The sequence below is a fragment of the Stigmatopora argus genome, chromosome 3 (assembly GCF_051989625.1).
Source record: "Stigmatopora argus isolate UIUO_Sarg chromosome 3, RoL_Sarg_1.0, whole genome shotgun sequence".
NCBI classification, from domain to species: domain Eukaryota; kingdom Metazoa; phylum Chordata; class Actinopteri; order Syngnathiformes; family Syngnathidae; genus Stigmatopora; species Stigmatopora argus.
The window spans coordinates 14,748,592-14,770,733 of NC_135389.1; the positions used below are offsets into that span (position 1 = coordinate 14,748,592).

The 22,142-nt window shown below is 39.4% G+C and overlaps 1 protein-coding gene across 2 annotated transcripts; it reads right to left on the reverse strand.

Annotated features, from left to right (window-relative positions):
- Positions 1-8,186: 8,186 nt before the first annotated feature.
- tmtc3 (transmembrane O-mannosyltransferase targeting cadherins 3) lies at positions 8,187-22,130 on the reverse strand. Of its 2 annotated transcripts, none has more exons than XM_077595363.1 (14): positions 21,889-22,130; positions 20,942-21,155; positions 20,507-20,725; positions 19,160-19,259; positions 18,608-18,723; positions 17,963-18,135; positions 16,468-16,720; positions 15,580-15,728; positions 14,503-14,623; positions 14,319-14,430; positions 13,904-14,007; positions 13,670-13,839; positions 12,968-13,194; positions 8,187-10,782 (listed from the first exon to the last, which is right to left on the reverse strand). In XM_077595363.1, the coding sequence occupies exons 2-14, from the start codon at positions 21,128-21,130 to the stop codon at positions 10,007-10,009; spliced, it is 2,709 nt and encodes a 902-aa protein (XP_077451489.1). In that variant the 5' UTR covers positions 21,131-21,155; positions 21,889-22,130; the 3' UTR covers positions 8,187-10,006. The 2 variants fall into 2 exon arrangements, with proteins under 2 accessions (XP_077451489.1, XP_077451490.1); XM_077595364.1 differs by having other exon boundaries at positions 21,977-22,122.
- Between the last annotated feature and the right edge of the window lie 12 nt (positions 22,131-22,142).

Here is a 22,142-nt window from a genome sequence, read left to right on the forward strand (position 1 = left end):
GACTTCAATGATGAAGAGCCGCCTTCATTTCACTTCCACTTCAAAAAAGGGGGGGAAAGGCGATAGCATTTAAAGAGAGAACGGCCTAACAAAAGCAGGTTTCGTCTTTTGGAGAGTGAAGACATTGGGGACATTTGCTCTTTGTTAGGCGTCACCAATTGACGAGACATCAACACAGCATTCTGATACCTTTTGCCGAGCACTGGACGATCGCTGCCCTTTTTCCACACACTTTAGTAACGGGCATTGAAATATTTCATACCTTCCTTGAATAGCCTTGGGAACTGAGATGGAAGTATGAGGACAAAAACAACCATATAAAGTTAAATACATTCATGCCCCAAACAATCCAACAGAGAATATATTTTTGTTCAATGCAGGGAATGACCAAGATCACGAGCAGCAGAAATAAAGAAGCCCGACATTCATCCTGGGTCATGCAATTATTCAGCATTGCTCCAAGCCTCTTGTATATCTATAGATAAATGATCTTTTGCCATCAAAAGCCCTTTTCATTGTTGATTGAAAGAAAGCTCCCTATTATTGGAATCATTAAAAGGTCTACTGTGGAACCTTGAGATGGTCAATATTTCAGTAACTACATAGGCAGGTTTTTGCTCAAGAAAATAGGATTAATATTACCAAGGTAAGTAATCTACTTACTACTACCACCTACTATGAAGCAGTAGGATTTACTTTGATTTTACATACTTGCGTACAAGTCTATATATTGCATTTTTGTCTTGTTCTCGTGGAATTGCCTGCTCAAAGTAAGAATTTTCTATATGTGCATGTGTGTTTTTCCTCTTAACATTGTTGATCAAACTGATGTGCTGTGGTGTACTGTATACACAAAGAAGGCTATTCTTCTTCTATTCTTTGGCATCCCTGAGGATTGGCCTGTCCAACTCAAACAATAACAAGAACGCCTGTGGGAAACATAACATAGTTGGTTTGTCTTAGCAAGGGTGTTAACTAAGTTAGCACATGATCATATTTGGAACACACTTTCACAAAACAAATTGAGACCGAACAAAAATGCTTGAAAGACTAAGAACCAAAACCACAAAGGAGAAGTAAAGTGTTGGTGATATTTTTTTTTCATCCTTCGAGGATTCGAGGGTTGCTGGAGCCTAACCCAGCTGTCTTCGGGCAAAAGGCAGACTACACCCTGGACTGGTTGCCAGTCAGTCGCAGGGCACACGGAGAGACAAACAACCATTCATACCGCCACCAGCGGGAATTGAATCCACGCCCACCCGTAGCAAAGTCAGGCGAGTGAACATCTACACCACGAAGGTGCCATGATTTTATTTTTTTCACTTTTACCTGTTTAGTGAACCTTTTTCATGTTTTATATATACATATATATATATATATACACACACACACATATATATATATACATACATATATATATATATATATGTATATATGCTTGTGTGAATGTAAAATTGTAAGAAAAATAAACCGTGAAATATGATATGTATGATATGATCAGGATTAGAGCTGAATTCCACACACCACTTTGATCTAATGAGTAAGAAGTTGCTGTTGACTGATGATATTTTCTTTCGTTTGAATTTAAAAACATAATGGTGTCTTTCAAGTCTTCAACCAAAATATTTAGCTTTACTATGTAGAATGTGTGTTGCTGAAAAACAAAAATTGTGGATCAAAGAGGCCCCTGAAGTGTCTAAAGGGTGAAAAATATGAAATAAAGGTCATGGAACAGTGTTCTCGTTATTGATAAGATCTCAAAGCCACAGAAAAAAGGCCACTTTTCAAACAACACCTTTTCTCACACAACATACAAACATAAAAGTAAGAGTGACTCGACTCATAAAAAGGAAAAATGAAAACGTGAAAATAGAAGTTCCGTACACTTGGCGAATGCAAAGAAAACACAAGGTACACATCCTCAATATGTAGTGGAAATTTGAGCTAAAAAGCATTTAATAACCCTCCGCAGTATATTGATTTAAAAAAGCAATGTCATGCAGATACTGAAAAAGTCATGCTAACATACCTTTACATATCACATGCTGTATAAATCCATTAAATGATGACTTAATAACCTTCTCTCTAAATTCAAACCTTTTTCATGAAGGCAGCTGTATATTTCTGCCATGACATAAAAAAAACAAAAACTAAAACTAAATTAACCCATCAGAAAGTAAACAATCCGTACAGGAAAAGCCACATTTGTTAAATGATGGGAACGCCCCAAAACAAACAGCTGGACAGCAACTAAATGGCCTAACGCAACATTCACGTTTGAGGATAAATCAGGAAAAGGAAGAGCTTTTTTCTTTGAACGCGGCGTTAGAGTTAAATATACTTTTACGCCACTGATGGCTTCCATGTGCATGCAGTTGTGCCTGCCCAGTGTCATTGGAAACAGCTGGAAGCCAGCTACTGTTTGCAACAACTCGCCTGCGTTGGTTCCATTCAAAGAAAAAAAAAGATTCAAACTCCATCCTAAGGTCATCTACAGGGTATCTCTGTTTTTTTTCCCTTCTCATTTGGTGAGTTCAATCATCATTTCAAATTTCATGGGGTTCCTGCACGATCTGGATCATTCCAGTCATTGGACAGCCTCAAGCATAGCATTGCTGGGTTGAAGCTGGGGGCAATTTTAGCGCCAGTAGGCTGTCTACCAATTTTGGCTTAAAACAGGGGTGGCGAACAAGCGCCTCCTGGTGAAAATGGATGAGGCTATTTGCTTCTTATCATATTTTGTATATACTATGGCTCTTTGCCTTGTTTCGTGCTTCTCTTATTTTTATTCTCTCTTAAAAAACACTCGAATTCGTCAGGCCCCATTAAAAACAAATAATAAATTATATTTTAAAAAAAATATTTTGGTAAATCAGGGGAAGAAAGTGTTATAGTGAATAATATGGTTTTAATTGTGTGTTTTGGTATTTGTGTCTGTGTGTTTTGGAACCTCACTGCGTAGTGTGGCTCTTTGACTCTCACGGTTTCAAATTTTTGCTCTTTGTGTCTAACTTAGAAGGTCACCTGAATTTATCTACTCTTGTAGTTTGAACCTGGAAAGAGAAACACCATTGGATAAGCCCTGGAGGGTGACTCGTCATGTTTGAGACATATTGTATAAAACATAAATTGATGTGCGTGTCAAATATACCCGAGACGAAGAAATGTTTAAATGATGATGAATTTTCCATATTTGTCCAAATATTTGTCTGCAATTGCTGGCAGCCGCCAATCTTGGATCACGAGTGACGTCCAATCACTGTCTTTTTGTCCAGCAGGACCGCCTTTTCCCACATAAACATGGTCTTATGTTGAAGGCCACCCAAACATGGAGTATGCAATGCAAGGAGCAGAATGAAGCTAATTCCCAACATATGTGCTTGTCGCAACTGAGGCACATGCCAGGAATTGAAAAGGTTGACGTCAACATTTGTCTTTGACTGTCATGAAGAATGATGCAAATAAGTATTTGGTATGCCACCAATTGTTGAAGTTCTCCCACTTAAAAGAGTAAGGCCTGCCATTTTCATCAGAGCTGTCAAAGATGAAATAATAACAATCGTTGATAATAAAACAAAATTCAATGGGTCTGTGAAGTGGTTCGCTGCAGAGCGACATAACAGAACATCAATGTTTGTCAATGTGCTTCTACACAAGGATGTGAGTGGAGAGCAGAAAAGTGTTAATCCTTCAGCTCGTAGGATTTACTTCTCGACACGATGTTTATGTATATACTGCAAATCATTTTTTAGACAACTGCACAGTCAAATATGCTCCATGTGCAGCCCCTAATCAAAACCAATCATCGGAAACCAAATGAAAATTCATTTGAAGGAAGTCCAAAAAACTATCATAACTGCTTTCGTGATCGACATTTGACAACTGGTGTAAGTAATGTTTAAATAGATCCGCACGTCTTGTGCATATCTGATTAATCCTAATGATACATTTGCACACGAGGTAGCCAGAGATTTTCCATCTGCAATAATTTCAAATGGATCGACGAAAAGTGAAAGCCTGAAGGGCAATTAGTCAAAAATGACGGTGTTGCGGCTCTGCGTTTTGTTGTTGATTGCACAACATCAGAAGTTTAATTCATTCACTGATGAAAGAGAACAGGAATGAACAATACCTTTGTACTGTCATACCTAGAGGGGGGTTCATACTCCACCTAAAAACCAAAGCCTGTTGAAAAGCGGATGACACGGGATCACCTAGAGGCAGATTGAACGGAAAAATAACATCTGGTTAACCACAGTTGCAACCATTAGATTGAGGGAAGCCAGGTGTCGGTCGGGCAACAGATTTGTGGAAAAACAAGACTTCAAGAACATGATCCATGTCCCAAGAAAGGTCAAACAAGTGAAAAATTCTCTGTTCCATCCTAGGGACAAAAGTTAGCAAAAGGTAAACCAGATACTAAAGTTCCAACTTCTTTTTACCGGCACTAGAAGCAGCCCCATTTACCAGGAAGAGTGGGATTTCAGACATCACCCACGATTCAAGTCCTGTCAAGTTTTCCCACAGACCATCATGATTCTTTGGTAGGCCGTGGGGGGGGGGGGGGGGGGGGGGGGGGGGGGGGGGGGGGGGGAAGTGTCTCCCGAGTCCAGCAAGTTCAAAGGCGGTGCCTACATTCCCTTCTTGCTCATCTCATTTCCCACTCTTTGCAACATTGTGTCAAAGCTTTCTATCAATCAGTCACGGACATTTGGCAGTTTGGGAGCACCTGGTGACCTCTAACAACAAAGCAGCAAGAGTGGCAACAAATGCAGATTAAACTATTATGACAACATACAAAGAAAATCTTCATTATCAACATGCATGCTACCGTATGCAGTAGTAGATGAAGTATAGAGATAAAGGTAATAACCACACTGACAACAAAGCTACACTACTCAACTATAGCAACATTATACATGTAAGTATAGTACAGTAATACATTATTCCCCAGCGAAAGCCCAACAAAAAATGATTTTTTTGCAGTATTCCACGGTGGTCATGTTTTTTTCGTGTTTTTTCGAATTTTGCGGGGCACAGCGAAATTTGAGGACTAATGCGGAAAATAAACTCGAAAAAACGCAAAAAACGTAAATGTGTCAAACACAAAGTGTTTTTCACCTTTCATGGTTTTTACTGTAACACACGTAAGCAGCAGAGTACAATTTACTGTGTTAAATGTATGTGAATAGAAAGTCAAAGTATGCGAACTTTGGAATTTGGCATTTGGAATGTTACAGATGTGTGACGGCAAAGACCTCTACAGCTTTGTGTGTGAAAAATTTGCCCCTGAGAAAAATATTTTGTCTTAAATGAGAGAAAATACCATTTCGCATTAGAGCAAGGAACAACAAGACATTTTATATTAAGCATCTCTACTTGTCGCGATTAAGGATTTAGGATGGGTGACAATAAGAATGTAATTGTCCTCATCAATTTCTTTACTTCACGGCTGCACACCCAAGCAAGTTTATTTCTATTGTATTCCCTTGTCAATGTGGCCTCAGTAACAACACAACTGAAAATACTGAACATAATAACCTATCTAAAGCAACAGTAATAACATATCTCTTAAAAGTACAGTAACAAGACAGCAAGTGAAGCATTTGCAGTAGCACACAGCCAAGGGTAGAGGTCAATGAGATTTGTTGTGATTTTTTAGTTTTTTGGAGCCTAGGTGTGATGTTTAGCGCCTGAGCGCTGACCGAGGTACTGAGGCGCCATCTAAAAGGGGTCATGTTTGCTCAAAGACCCCTAAGAAGGTCGTGGTTGACGTGTAGTCAAAGTTGTTTTGATGTGTGTTAACCATCTGCTCTCTCTTCAATGTGCCTTTTTTTCAAGGTTGCCAGGCAATAACGATAATAAACACAACTCAAACATAGGGAATTTCTTTCATATTTTGACCTACATGTCTAATACTTGGCTGTGATTATAGACAACCGCCAGCGGGGTTAAGTTATTCTAAAACTTACATTTGAAAAGAAAAATCTTTATCAGGTCTCAGTATAAAAGATGGGACTTGTTTTCTACCCTACACCGAATGGATTTTGCTGTAGTTTTTTTTCCTGGTGATAAAGGGCCTTTCTGATGTGAACTTATTTTACAGCAGTTCTGGGTTCAAGCAAATTTTAATATCACACACAGTTTCATTCCTAAATTTTATTTACCAAGTGGTATAAAAATGACAAACCTAACTGGACCTCTATAAAAAATGAATTGAAAATGACAAAGTCACTCTTACAAAAGGCAGTCTTGGTAAAGTTCAATTCAGTTTTACTGACTATATCCAAAGATGATTGCAACCACATTTGTTGAATCAAGAAATCCCTCTTAAATTGAACATGACACAGACAAAATCAAGTAGGCCACAAGACAAACATAATACTCCGATCCAAAGATATTCAAGAAGAAATGAGGGAGAAAAAATAGTGCTATAAATCGGTTAGTCTGGAAAAGGTTAACAAGTCATTTGAGGCTCCAGAGAACCACTGCCAAGACCATTATGTCCAAATGGGGAAAAATGGGAACTGCGGCAACCTACTAAAATAACTTCAAAAGTACGACAGCTGATTCAGGAGGTCACGAAAGGCCCTACAACAATATTCCAAGGACTGCAGGCCTTATTTAAGGTCAATTCATGTCTCTCTGTCGCTCAGTTTCAAGCGTTCTTAGATAATGCACTAAAACAATGATCCAAAATTGCAAGTCCATCTCTGAAATGCTCCAAAAAAAACAAAACATGCAAACAACCGACCACACTCACAGTCATACACAGGCACAAACAACCAAAATTTGATGAACATATGATTGACATTTTTAAAGTATCCAGAAGCAACTTGACAAAAATGAAGAAAAAATGAAAGGCCTATCTATACTTGTTTGCGCTTGTCATTGTTTTGCTGGAGGCCAGCGGTTAAATCCTTCACATTTTGGGGGAAACAAACAAGCACGCACACACACAGAGGAGGAGGTCACTGCGGTGACAAACACGCAATTGACACATGGGTAAAAAAACATCACATACCAATTTAAGTTCCACTTTAAAGCCGAAGTAAAACGTAAAATGTACGTACGTTGGTAAGTGAGCCACATCTTTGCTGTTCATCTGGGACACAGCCAGGCCAACGGATATTTGCTATTATGGAAGTTGTTATTATTAATAATAATTAGTTCCATTATAGCGGTCGTCGGTTTGTTCAACCACTCATCATTTAAACTTTCAATGGACAGTGGTCAGCTATTCAAAAGTGGATACTTAAGCCCTTTAACCCTTTATAGGACAGGTGACAAATTTTGCCTTTGAAAAAAAAGAAATGTTAACATTATATATCTTTAATTATAAATCATTATTGCATTTTGTTTTAAAAGTATGCATGAACAGCCGCCTGATGACTTCAATGGGGGCAGGCACGGGTCTGATTCCTGCTGGTGGCGGTATGATTGTGAGTGCGGATGGAGGTATGTCTCTGGGTGCCCTACGGCTGACTGGGCGACCAGTCAAGAGTGTACAGTAATCCCTCGAATATCGCGGCTTCACTTCATCGCCGATGTTTTTCTGGGGGACATTTTTTTTAATTAAAATTTGTTTTGTAACTTCATAAAAATGTGAAAATCCACGCGAAACTCAGAAGTGGAAGCCACTTCCTTGTCCTCCGCTTGCTACTAGGACTCAGCACTGAAGTAATATATATATACCCCTATTTAGAAAAAATATATATGTATATATATATATATATATATATATATATAATTATTATTTTTTATTTTTTTTTCTAAATAGGGGTGACCCTACTTTTTTCGTTTATCGCGGCCATGTCTGGTCTACATTAACCGCGATAATCAAGGGATTACTGTAGTCTGCCTTTAGCCTGAAGTCAGCTAGGATAGGCTCCAGCTACCCCCCACAAACACTTATGAGGATGTGGGGTAAGGTAGATCAAGTATTCATGACATTTTTAAAAAGTACACACAGGTCAAGATAATACTTTAAAGTCGTTTTTTTCATTTCTTCATTTAAGCCGGGAAGACTGGCTGTGATTGGACATGTTTTCAGTACCATTAAAAAACACTCATTGCCCCTGTCAGTCACATGAACTCAATTTCCACAAACAATTCAGTCATAATAAAGAACTGTTTTTGTCAATTAAAGTTTACAGCTATCGGGACATCAAACAAGCAGAGAACTCTTTCATTGACTCATTTTATTTAACTGCCACCATTTCAGAAAAAAGACCAGGGGAAAAAAACGTCACTTTCTGCTATTTTAACACTGATAGTGATTGTGCACAAGTGAAAGTAGGGATAACAAATATAGTCATGGTTTAGATAAAAAATTATAAATAATTGGATATACTACATCTTTGAACACTTTTAGAACCGCTAATAAACCACCAGTGTTACACAATGTATTGCACTGTGGGATTGAGGGGAGGTGGACGAACGTGGGCGTTGTTTTAGCAAATGTTAGCCTAGCACGGGCAATAACAATCGAGCGAACGGCGACGCCGGGAAGGCAGGAAATGCACTGGGAGAGATCAATACAGATTAGTGGGCGGTAATGAGTTGGAGGATGTTTTGCTCCAATTCAGGGTGAGGCCTTCATCACCACCATCATCATCCTCGTGGTCACTTCCGGTAATTGTGCTCCTACTTAAGTGGGCGTGTGTGTAAAAAGTCAGCCACGCTGCTACAAAACAACATCCAGTGGTGAATAACCAACTTGTGCTTGTTTTTGACCACGTACAAAAACATGTTGCAGAAGGGAGCAGTGTTGGCCATTTCAAAAGTTTTAGAAAACACCTCACCCGCCGCGTGTGGCAAATCTACCCGCAAAAAGTCTTTACTAGAATTGCCGAAAAAGGCACGGGGAGACCATTTGGGTTTCAAGTAGCCATTTAAGGGGTTTGCGGCTATTTCCATGGCAATTGAAACAGGACCAATCAGACCTCAAATTTTAAGGGATTACAACCAAAAGTAGATACAGTATACTGCAACTGGATAGTTATCAAGAATGTGTTTTCCAGAGTGCTTCTGGGCGCAGCATGGCGGAAATGCTTTTAGCCAGTGGTTCAGTAGTGCACTCTAAAAGTGGTTTCAAAATTAGCAAAAACAATTTTATTATGCATGGGTAAGTCTTAACACGGCATTTAGGTGAACTCAAGCAGGAAGTGGCTCAATTTGTCTATTTTAGGCATTTTCGGTTGAAATCAGGCAGTAGCAGGTTTTTTTTGTGTGAAAAAGCTCCCACTCCAAAGAGGTACTCCGGTGGCCTCCCAAGGGCAAAATTGGATCGGTAATAGCACTACTCCAGCCTTAGTTCTAACGACACATTCCACGCTTTTCCTCAGCTAATGGCCCATGAATAGCTCACATTTCCCTTTTTGTCTGTTTGTGTTTCCCTATTTACAAAATCACATCCTATAATTTCTGGAGTATACCTCTCTCGTGTATGGCAATCCCCCTAGAATTCCCCACAATGTGCTGGTATCTACGCTTCAAGAAAAAAAAGCACGGTTTTATCTGCACGTTATTGTCTCTTTTATTGAGGTTTTCTGCCAACAAAATTATGTGTGGAGGAGACACCTTTTCTACATTTATTTTTGTACCTATTGTAATGTGTAACCACCTACACACTTTTGTGATGACATTTTATAATCGAGAAATTGGGTTATTTCAGCTAATTGCAAAGTTTCACTTTTTTTGTGCTCTTCGACTTCCATCTAATGTAAATTGGTCTAAACACACACTGTTTTCAGATTTTTGAATGTGCTGTTGTAAGAGGCATATCAAAACAATTTGGGAAGTGTAACAATTCCAGGCAGGGGAATTATAATTAGATGCAATTTTCCACCATTTCCAAGAGCTGCATCCCAACTCGCTTCTACAAATGGGGATTTATCGTTACCTTAAAGTAAAAACTGTAAATATTAAAGAAAAAAAATGTATTAATTAAAAAAAATCTTTGTAAAAATAGTCTTGGCTCTAGAAAATGAAAAAAAAAAGATTGTCAATCACCGCTTAAAATTCGCTCGATCTCTTCGAGCCTCTTCAAGGCAGCGGCCCGCTTTTGCTCTATGTCGCTCGTCTGCTCGGAGGACTTGGCCGCAGTCCGTCTATCGGGCTGGGCGCCATCCAGCTCAGACAGGTCAATTTTTGCTGGGAATTTCCTCACATCTTTTTCGACGTGTGGACTCCGCCTTCCCTCCTCCCCCATTTTCGGCTTCTCCTCCACTAAGGGCTGTCCGGCCGCGCTCATAGCGGCTATTTTACCCCTGACAATATTGAGATGCCGCCGCACGTACTCCTCGTGCGGTGCCAGCTTGAGAGTCTCCTCTAGGCAACGCTCGGCTCGCGGCAGGTCCCGCTCCTCGAAGTAGACCACGCAAAGGTTGTGCTTGCCCTGGACATTGCCAGGGTCCATCTGCAGGATTTTTTGGAAGCAGGCCTTGGCACCAGCAGTGTCCTTCTTGTGGTTCATCAGGATGTCACCCTTGAGGATGAGGCCCTTGATGTGCTCTGGGTGGTGGCGAAGTAGTTCGTCCAGCACAGGCAAAGCTTCCAGTTCACGCCGCGATTGCGAATAAAGCAGCGCCAGGTTAAAGAGCGCCGATCGGAAGCCTGTCTGTAGGGCGATCGCCTTGTGCATCCACCGCTCAGCCGCCGCGTTCTCCTCGGCGTCCATGGCCAGCATGCCCAGGTTAAAATAACCGTTTGCGTCATTCGGCTCTTCCTCTATGTAAGACAGGAAGCGGCGGTTTGCCTCGGGCCAGAATTTGGAGTCGCCTGAGGGAAAAAAAAGGGTACACTAATCCCTCGTTTTTCACGTATAATGCAGACCACACATGGCCTCGATAATCGAAAAAACGCGAAGTAGGATCACCCCTATCATTACTAATGTTTTTCCACCTATACGAAAATACAAATACACAAGTTCTTAAATATCACAGTTACAGGGATATGAAAAGACTAATGTATTAATATCTAAATATAATCTATAAATTAAAAAAATACTTTAAGTACTGTACTCCCAGTAAAAATAGTTCCTCTCTGCTTGATTTAAATCAGGTTATTGGAGCTTTAGTCCAAGTCCTCTGTCAGATTCGAGGCATTTTTATTGTACAAATATTGCCGTTCCTGTTGTCTTGACACTGTCAAGACGATTGCCAAATTCAGTGGCTGCGAGCACATCATCGTCAGTCTCCTTCCGAGTGGTTCCATGCAGTGTGTTGGTGTCCTATTGTCATGTCAGTTTCACGGCCGTATCTACGGCATAAATCCATCATAATGCTGGTTCATTTTTTTTATTCCTCTGAGTCGGGGTGTCTTCGTACACACGAGAATTTGCAGTTGTGCACCTTGGAAGATGCGAGCTTTGGGCGGTGAATAACAGCACGTGAAGAGCTGCCCTGACCTCTGCCATTTTTCACCGCCATTTTTCATCTGTCTTCCGGTTGCAAGTTTCAACGTAGATTTAGACTTAAAGCCACGAAATGAAGAAGGATGGATCACAATACTTCAATTAGTGAGAGCGCCAGTTTAAGTTTTGGAGTTAATTACTGTTCGGTCGATTATTTACAAGGATTTATAGGAAGTTGTGCACGTTTTTATTCCTTTCTAGTTTGTTCTATTACCAATATTTGTACAAATGAAGGCTTCCTTCATCTCCAGTTGAATACATTAAAAGTCCTCTAAGGCACGGCACTGACCTTTGGTTGAACTTCCATTTGTTATATGACTTGACAACCAGGATAGTGAGCGCTAACAATGCAGACAATAGTGCCACGCAAGCCATTTGACCGCATTCCAATTGTACTTTAGAGAGTTATTACATGGTAAACATGCTAAGGAAAAGAACACTTCCAGGAAGCTGGTGAGTGTATTAAGAACACGCGACACTTACAGTTGCATGAAAATGTTTGGAAACTCAACCTAGGTATGTCTAAACCTTTACACACCAATATAATAGGTATATAAATGGCCAATTTATAACAAATTGTGCATTGTCCTGAGGAGAAAAGGGACATTTTCATAATTTTTGCTTCAAACACTGCATAAATATTGATTCAATATTCATCAAAAATGATTTTGAGGAAAAACTCCAAAATAAAAGATGTGTTGGTCGAGCGTTATGCAAGTGGGGGAAAAGGAGCTGTTTGAGTGACAGCTTTGACTGATGAATCAACAGTGTAAACTGCAGGTGAGAGAGGAGGAAAGAGATAGAACAAGCCTTTTATGTCAATGACTCACTTCTTTTAGTTGCAGCTGTTTGAACATAATTCAGTGCTAATAATCGGTTTTTGTAAGCATGCTTTAGCCTGCCATTGCTGGACAATGCAGCAAAGTTTAGAGAATATGTTTGAGTCTTTAAAGCTTGTTAAATGTTTTCTTTTGTGTGTGTGTCAGTCAAATGAGAAAAGACAGAAATATGCCAAGTGCACACAGAGTTCATCCAAGCTCGTTCCACATAATTAGAGTCACGCCCAAACGGTTCTGGCAAGCAGCAGGTGGTGCCGCTTCCTGGTTTTTTAGGTAGTGTGGCATGGTTGAATATTCTACTGAGATTAAATCTATCAATAAATGTTTCACCTTTTAAAAACATAACTATGACTATATGTATCAGTTTGTCCCAGTGGTGCTCCTGTTCCAATATTATATACTGTATAAATGCTGTTTTTATAACTCAGTATAGCAGCAAAGTATAAATAATGATTTTAAAAATAAAAACATATTTATAATTTTTTCACATTCAGATCTACATTTTTTGACTTTTTATTTTAACATTGAATTTATTATTTGCTAATTGTTTTTTTCTTTAGATGTACTATTTTTCTATATATTTTTTACAAAAGTTGGACCTTGACGTGTCCGATAGTTTTTTTAAACAAAAAATATTTTTTCTAATAAATAAATAATACAATGAATGAAAAGAGAAAAGACAGTACACATTTAGTCACTATTGTTTTTCTACCTGATTCCTGCATGAGCAGGGCAGAGTTGAAGAGTGCCAGCTTGTGACGCGGGCTCAGCTGTAATGCCTGTTCAAAGTTGCGTAGCGCCTCGGACGGCTCCTTCATCTCTATGTGCACAATGGCCAGGTTGTACCACAGGTCGGCATTGGAGCGGTCCAGCTCCAGCGCTCGAAGGTAAGCATCGCGCGCCTCTGTTAGTTTGTTCATCTTCAAAAGCAGCTCCCCTCTGTCGGCATCAGACACACTTCATTAGAGTTCACAACAACAAAAAAGTTTTTTTTTTTTTCATCGCCGAAAGAAGTCTCAGCGCTCCATTTTAATGTCCCATCTTGCACTTTGTTGCACCGTGCACTGACTTAAACTCAAAAACAGATGACATAAGTGGCCACCCTTATTAATTGCCATTGACCGCGATAGATATCCAATCAATATGAATAGACCTGTTTTTATGCTCACCTGCATATGCACCGTGCATGAAGATGGAATATTTCTGGAGTTATCGTTGAATAAACCTTTTTCTCTGAAACTCTCTGAGGATAGTGGCCAGATTATATTGCCAGAAAACACGATTTCATTCGCTGAACGGAACGGGATATTTGCATTCAAAATAAATGTCAAACAGTTAAGCATATTACTCTTTGTGCCCCTAATTCCTTGAATAGGATCTTGACAAACGTTCACCCTCATCTGAAAACACTTGCCTGCTGATGTACGCCTGCTTAAAGTCGGGTCTCATACTGATGGCCTGTCGATAAAGTTGGTCGGCTTCCTCCAGCCGGGATTCGTCGGAGCGGATAAGATTGGCCAAGTTGATGTAAACGTTGAGATGGTTCGGCGCCACACGCGTGGCATACTTTTTCCCAGGAATAATCTGTGGAGGAAAACACTGTCAAACTCTGACGTCAGGGATTGAAGATTCCCAAAGGTTTACTTGCCTGGGGCATAAGGGATTTGGCAACGAGATAGGCATCTTCAGCTTCTTTAGACTTGTTCAGGTTCTTGTAGGTTCTCCCTACATTCATGTGAGCCCCGATGTCATCTGAGACAGTACAGATAATAAAGCGCAAATTCATATCAGGTAAGCGTTGAGATTTACTGTCTTCAAGCCTTTTCCAAATGTGGATAAAATCTGTCTGCTTTGGATCTTTTCAACTGCATCATTAAAATATGATCACAACTTCCTATCGAGAAAATAATATTTTCAAATAGAATAACTAGAGTAGTTAGCACGCCCGCCGGACAGTTCCGGGGTCATGGGTTTGATCCCAGGTCGGTCCGCGCTGTGTGGAGTTTGCAAGTTCTCCCTAGAGCATGTGTGGGTTCTCTCCGGGTACTCCAGTTTCCAGTTACCTGGCTGAACTGAGGTGGCCTGTAGAAAATAGCGCAGCGCTTTGGCATAATTGTTCTGGTTCTCCAGTGCGTGGCCAACGTTGTTCCACAGCTTGGCATTGTTTTTGTTCACCTGTCAAAAAAAATGCATGAAAGAAAGTTTGATTAATGAACATGGCATGGCATTGGTTTCCTTTGGTCTCACCTTGAGAGCCGACATGAACAATGTATATTCTGACTCCCAATCCCAATTTCTGTTGAATGTCTTGACAGCATGTGTGGTCAGCAACACGCCGATCATTAACCAAGACATCTTCCTCAAGTACCTTCAAAGTAAAGCAAAATTGTCAGTTTCACAGTGTTGACTACAAATACTGATTTCAAAATGCCAGTTTTTGGAACGTGGGGAGAAGCGAAAATATCCAAACAAGACCTACATAAACACCCAAAGGACAGGGTTCATATTCAACATCAAAAATTTACTATACACTTGGGTCTGTGTTTTTTTGTTTTTTACACTTGGACAAATTTTAGAATTCATAAAAATGGACACTTAAAAATTTGAACATATGTTGATTCTGATCTGTAAAGAGGCGTTTATGCAGGAGTCACCAAACTACGGCCCGCGGGCCAGATACGGCCCGTCAGCACATTTGGCCCGGCCCTCTGAACAATACCAGAGACGCTATCGGATTTTTTTTCCTATTTGGCCTTGAAGACTGGGATGTTTTAATCTTGGGTTTGGTTCATTGCACCCCCGCTGAGCCCACAAATCATCCCAGTGAAGCGGGGCTTCGCATTGCTTATTTGGTGACACACGCGGGTAGAGTGTTTCCCTTTCTTTTTGACTCAGAGCTGTGGAGGGGAGCAATTCTGAATTGGATTTATATATTAGGAATAAATATCTTCTATGAAGAACCCAGAGAGAGTTATTTAGTTATTATTTATTTCATGAATAGTTTTATTTATTTCCTGGTTTTTTTCTGTGAAGAACTCAGAGGGTTATTTAGTTATTATTTATTTTATTAATAGTGTTATTATTTGTTGCCTGACTTTTTTTCTGTAAAGAACCTGGAAAGGGTTATTTGGTTGTGTGGCTTTCTGGAAAACAATAAAAAATGTAAGCTCCCCTACGATCGTCACACTTTTTCTGTTACAAACTGACACCGGCCCCCCCATCAGAGAAGGGAAAAGTTATGTGGCCCTCACAGGAAAAAGTTTGGGGACCCCTGCGTTAATGAATGAAGTAAGCAGACATGACGGGCAGATGATATCCGCTCACCCTTTGTGCGAGACCATCTTGAATCCGTGCGCAACCAGTACGCAGAAGCCCATGCTGGGGACATAGAGGACCCTCTCAGCTACAACGAACCCAACAGGGAAGAAGAGGTTGGATGCAGGGATAAAAGGGAGGACAATCAGGGACAAGGCCTGGTAGGAGAGAAGAAAAGACATCTAGAAAAAAATCTTCATGCTATCAATGCAACCAACTATACTTTGACATGCGGTCTGCTGATAAAAATGTGCAACATATAAAAAAAATGTCACGTGGTGAAAAGCAAAAATTAGTAAAATAGAGGAGGCTAACCTGGTGGAGAGAAAAAAACATGCATGCACACCACTCTCTAAACAACCACAATCTTAGAAACATAATGCCTTGGAAGAAAAATTAATATTTAATTAAGAAATATTAGCTTTAACATTAAAAAGGTCAAAATGAGTCACACAATGTCACAGGGACGTGAACAACTTTGCCGATTTAATATGAGTCTCCTGAAAAGCATTTGTTGTTAAAGAAGTAGTTCCTACAGACCACAAGATCATCTTTTAAAGATAATCTTAATGAGCAGTATGCCACAAACAGTTTCCCAGAAGATAAATATGTCTGCATATAAAGTTGTGGAGTAGTAACCACTTTGCAGGGTCCACTAGAATTGTTAGTGTCATTATCAAAGATGCCCTATTTAAATAAGACTAAGTTACATTTTGAGTGCAGTTCATGAGTAACTAATACGTTGCATAATTAATTGGAAAGTAATTGCCAGGATTTACTAAAATGCCAGTAGGCAACACCTGGTCTAAATACCATTCTAAACTATTTTTTTATTTTATTTTTTTTTTTTTTAAACAAAAGACAGAGTAGCATTGTGAACAAGTGGGACCATCATACCATGACTACTGTCTTAGCTGAGCTGTGCGAGCATGTGATGCTGCGGTATGCCAGCAGGCCCAAAAGGACGTAGAAAACCAGCGTGGCCAGGTTACGTTGGTCCAGGGCAGATTCCACCAAGGGAATTGTCCCCATAGTCCAATCGCAGCATAACTCAGACGGATTGAGTAGCAGCCATGCGTTGACGGGAAGCAAGTAGTTGAAAGTCAGTTGGCGGGTTGGAGTTGGGCTGACGGCCGCTGGGTTGTCAAATCTGAAAAAGACGTGTTTTGTTTTTTAACTTCGGCTTAAACATTACTACACCGCAGACACAAATGTGTGATGAAAATCTGATCTGATAATTAAATTCAACTCAAAAATTATACACATTTTGACCCATTATAAAAAGAAATTGATGTTTTATTAAAGCTCTTTCTTAAGATAATGTATGATTGGTCAATGATTGAATTAGGTGCAGAGTTAGCAAAAGAATCAGTTGATTTACTAAAAATGCATGGTTGCCTTGCCTAACTCACAGATAATGGAAACGGCTCCTATTTTTTCATTTATTTGATCATTTTTAAAAATGATTGACCTACATGAAAAGGTACAGTACACGAAGAGTTCACCAATTCTACGGGTAGTGCAAAATGAGACACGGCATTTGGATTTAACATTTTTTTCCTGGGTTAATCTGTGTCAGCTGCTTTTTATTATCTGTTAAACTAAAAATTCCAATTTTCTACCAAATTACGAAATGTCTGAATACAGGATCACACCAACCCTTTTGATGTGGCTATCTCTGAATCAAAGAGCAAGTTTGGGCAAATGATCTTCATCTTAATCCTCCTCTTTTAACTCATGTCCCTATGTTATGGCTCGTCCCTCTTATGGTCGGAACCCACCCCCAAATCCAACAAACCAAGACGGTATGAGGATTACATGTAAGCGATAATTGTTGAGGAATGCGTATCTGTGCGATGGGTCTGTTTGATGGCTGGTGGAGATGACCAAATTTTAAGAACAATGGCAAGATGATGGGGCAGCAGCATGAGACTAGTCATAGAATTATTAATCATCTTTTTTCCCAACATATTGCTTCGACATAGGATCGGCTGCATGCACGCACCACTGATAGACTGGGTGAGTGCCTGATCTAAGCCCCATTGCACACTTAGTGACTTGATTGGTGTGCATGTGTGTGGGAGGTTGGGAGGGAGGGTTTGTTTTTGGGTTCTATGTCCTTATTAGCTTAGAAATACATCAAACGTGTGTCCAGTATGACACTGGATAGCCTGTTGTGAGAATCAAATTTAACACATTATAGATTCATCATCGAATTGTAATGAAAACAATACCATTCCATTACGATGGAATAATGCCTGACTGTTTAAAACTCGAGCCTTAAACATAATTATTCTAATGCCCCGTAACTTGCTATGGCCCTGTGGTTGACAGACACCAACTAAGTTGAATGGCAGCCTAAAGGAAACGTTAAGTTTGAAGTATATCCTACCTGGTAAATACTGGCAACTGTGACTGGATGACCTGGACACGCACGATGACAAGCAGCAGCGTGCTGATGACCAACACAATGAGCTTTAGTAGCATTTGGAGGACGCTGTACGGGAAGGTGCCCTTGCCTTGCAAAGCTTGCCGTAGCGTCTCCAGCAGCACGGGTAAAGTGAACTTAAGAGCACAGAAAATGTGTTTTATTACATTGATTATATATATTATATATATTTATTACATATATTATATACATATATATATATATATATATATATATATATACACATATATATACATATATATACATATATATATATATATATATATATATATATATATATATATATATATATATATATATATATATATATATATATATTAATACACCCTCTTGCTACAGTGACGATGACATTTCCCGAATACGGGATGAATAAAGTTATCTAACCTAATCTAATCTAATGAAATTGTCCTTTAATTTATTGAACAAAAATATTTAACCATTATATTAAAGATATCGCTTGCCGAATTCCAATTTATTTCCACACTGTTTCATGCAATAGGTAGATCAAAAAGGATTTAAGCATGCAAATCACCAATTTCTTAAAGCCTTCATAAAGAAAATGAATAAATATCTTTTATCTTTACTTACCCCTTGCGCCACAAACACCTCATATACGCAGCAGATGCCGACAACGGTGATTCCCTGCTCTTTGCACAACGTTGCTGCCGCCACAAGCACGACGGTCAAAGCAATGGGAGACCACACTAATAAACAAAAGGAATAACAAAAAGAAATAGCTTGAAGGATTATTTAGACTGCTATATTAACTGCAAAATGGCGAGCTGCCACTTACAGTCCACTCGGTAATAATAAGTAGGCATCCAGTGCTCCACTATTCCCATTTTTTTTTTGTGTTATAGCCTCATTCCAAAAAATGGAATAAGATTCATAACATTCATTTTCTTCCTAAAGATTCTCCACGCCAACAAAACACCATAATGACGTTGTGAGTAAAGATTGTTTTTTTTTTTTTGCTAATTCGTTGAAAACAAAATACTAATAGACTCCGAGAAGTGCCTAAAGCTTCAATGGTACTCAGAAACAATTCAAATTATAAAACCACTTCTGGAATGAATTAATTTCATGGAATAACATTCATGACAGTTCACCTCGTGCTGACAGAAAGGGAATAAAACTCACCTATAGAGTGGTTGGCACTTGTGGATTTGGTATAGGCTAAGAAAGCAGCCAGGAGGAAGATCGATGACAAAAGTTCAGCTCTGCCAACAACACCAGTAACCTGGTAAATAAAGAACGGTAAAATGGCTGACAGCTGGATTTGTTTTCTGGAAAATAGTGCCAATGTTCTATTGTGTTGTGTTGCGATGTCTTTGCCTTCATTCTTCATTTTAATGGGTTAATAAATAATTTAATTATTTTTTTGTTCCATAAATATATATGCATATTTCATACAAAATTAGTATACTTTTATAATTTACAAGTTTAGGGGTAATATTGATAATCTTGGAACAAATTATGGAAATTCAATGTAAAATGTGTCTCTACTTACAAAAAATACAAGTTACAAAACAATTTCTAGAACTAATTAATTATACTTCAGACCTCTGCTTCTGAACCATCAGTAAAATATCAGGAAAATACCTAAAACATTTTAACTTTTAGAGGCTACGCAAAAACCTCTTCAACAGCCAATTTTATCATGGGGGGGTTCAGAGTTAACTTCATACCCATTTCTTGGCTGTCATTCCATGTCCGTCTGTGTTTCTAAGGGAAACAGTCATGCGGGAATAAGCTAATTGTGACAGGCATTTCAAAAGGCTGAGTTTCGGCTTAGCCTACTTTCCTTTCAATATGCGTAACAAAAAAGGAATGTTTCACATGGAGGAAACACTGAAAAATAACATGGGATATGATAATATTAAAACAGCTCATTAGAGCTGTACAGAATATTTTTAATAGGCTTCATCTAGTCCTATCAATGCTTCCAGGGTTAGTAGATGCGCTTCTTTAGACACCACGAGTGTATGGTGGCACTAACAAACACATAAATATAGTATGTAAGCCATTCTAAACGATAGGTGATAGCGTGTCTGTTAACAAGGTGGCACATTTATACAAACATTGAGTGCCCTCATGTGGACGTACCAAAACTAATAACAGAACACATGACAGGAACCTGACTTCTAAAACTCCCGACTTGATTTTCTACCCAAGGGAGCAAATTACCCTGATTTTATTAATTAAAAAAATAAAATATTTTTTTTTTTAAAAAGGGTAGGTTCATATTTTTATCCTGTCGGATCAGCAGTATCTTTATGCAAGTCTGAACTCTTCTGAGGCTACCTAAAACTGACTTATTATAGGCTGAGAACCATTTTGCAAGTGTTTTAAATTACACGTGGCGAAGCTAAATGTTGACTAAATGTTCGGACAAGTGTACTGATATTTTCAGGGATTTAAGTGGGTAAGGTTTAATGTAATATAATAAACATGATGGATAAAATGGAAGCATAGAGATCCACTTACAGCCTCTGTGTGAATGGGGTGAACTGCAAAGAGCAACACTGCCATCAGGCCAGAAGTGTGGTCCAGAAAGAGGCGGCACACGTGCAAGAAAAGCAGGCAGGCGGCCACATGCAATACTATGTTGAAAAGGTGGTAGGAGGCTGGGCTGAGCTCAGTCATGAGATAGTTGAGACGGAAAGTGAGTACTGTCAGCGGACGGTAAGACTTATGGCTTCGTTCCTGAAATGAAAAAACACAACATCCCAAAACAGTGGTGTTTAATAAAGTGGAAAGGCATTTGTTTTACTTAACATTTGTCATTTTGTTTTTACACACTTACCCCCTTGAGTTGAAGGGGTACAGATAATATCTCAGATACTTCCCCCAAAAATATTTTTTATAATTATTCTATCCTTACCAAAAAAAAGTATATATAACTAGTGAAAAGGGACATACCTCTACCATAGGTGTACCCCAAAAGTCATTGAGGAAGAGGTTTCTCAGCGGTGTGGTGGGCCGCAGGTCTTTGTTGTCGAGAATGGCCGAGACGTCGTCAAAAACGAATCCGCAAGACAGGCTGTTCCAGTAACATGCTACAACCAAGGTGGTCAGCAGCAGCACCTCTTTCCACGAAACGGTAGCCATGGCGCAGAGACGCCGTCATGGATCGCTGTACACAACGACAAGAGACTACGGGTTGGTTGGTGACTCATTTCTCAGGTTGAGCTGCCTTGTGAGTGACAGCATTCATCAAATTGCGTTTAGCAGATCTCAAAATAAAGATTATATATACACAAACCTATACATATACATACATATATATATATATATATATATAAATAGCTGTTTGACTGCCTGTGCCCTGTGATTGGCTTGCAACCAAATCAGGGTGTCCCACCAACTCCCCACCGTTGGCTGTGTAGGATCCAGCGCCCCCCGCGCCCCTGATAACAATAAGTGGCATATTACATAAATAAATAAATGCCGATCTTCCTAATTTTGCTCGCTTTTTTTTCTTTTTCACAAATACAGTGGTATTTAGAACTCAACTTCCGCCCCTCTCTTATTTCTCAATGAAAATACATCATGTTGTTATCATTTGGAAAATGGACATTGGTTGTTTCTATGTGCACTGGTGTGTTTTTCATTTGATTAACTTTTTTTAAAACTTTTGTACACATGGACAAGCGATTGAAAGCCTTCTAACTGACTTAATCCTCAAATGGATTTAGGGTGTGACTTGCCTTGTTGGGGATCCCCGATCTAACTCCCTAGTTATTATTCCAATAATATCAGGATATCGTGGTTATGTTCTATCTTTGACACAATCCTAATTTATTCGCCCAATCTGCGGCGCATATTTTGCACGACAACTAACCCACCACCAACCAAGAATGACTTACTTTCGCAGCTAATGCTAGTTGGCCGCACAACGCACGTTGCGGTCCTTTAGCCAAGCAGCGTGTCCTTTAATTTCAGGTCATCACGTACCTTGTCCGCACGAGTACCGATGTGCAATTAGTTAGGGGAAATGTTGCAATAAGTGAATCAATTTGGGCAAAATGATCTTCCAGATTGGGCAAACTGGGTTTCAGACGCACGCATGCGCACCCAAAATCGCACCGAATGATTACTTCCGGGACGGGATGACAGCACT

Excerpts from the sequence above, each read along its gene's own strand:
- tmtc3 (XM_077595363.1), bottom strand. The coding sequence starts at position 21,130 with ATGGCTACCGTTTCGTGGAAAGAGGTGCTGCTGCTGACCACCTTGGTT. Across the intron at positions 19,260-20,506 it reads ACCCCATTCACACAGAGGCT|GTTACTGGTGTTGTTGGCAG; the intron begins GTAAGTGGATCT and ends TTTATTTACCAG. Across the intron at positions 10,783-12,967 it reads CCTGCTCATGCAGGAATCAG|GCGACTCCAAATTCTGGCCC; the intron begins GTAGAAAAACAA and ends TTTTTCCCTCAG.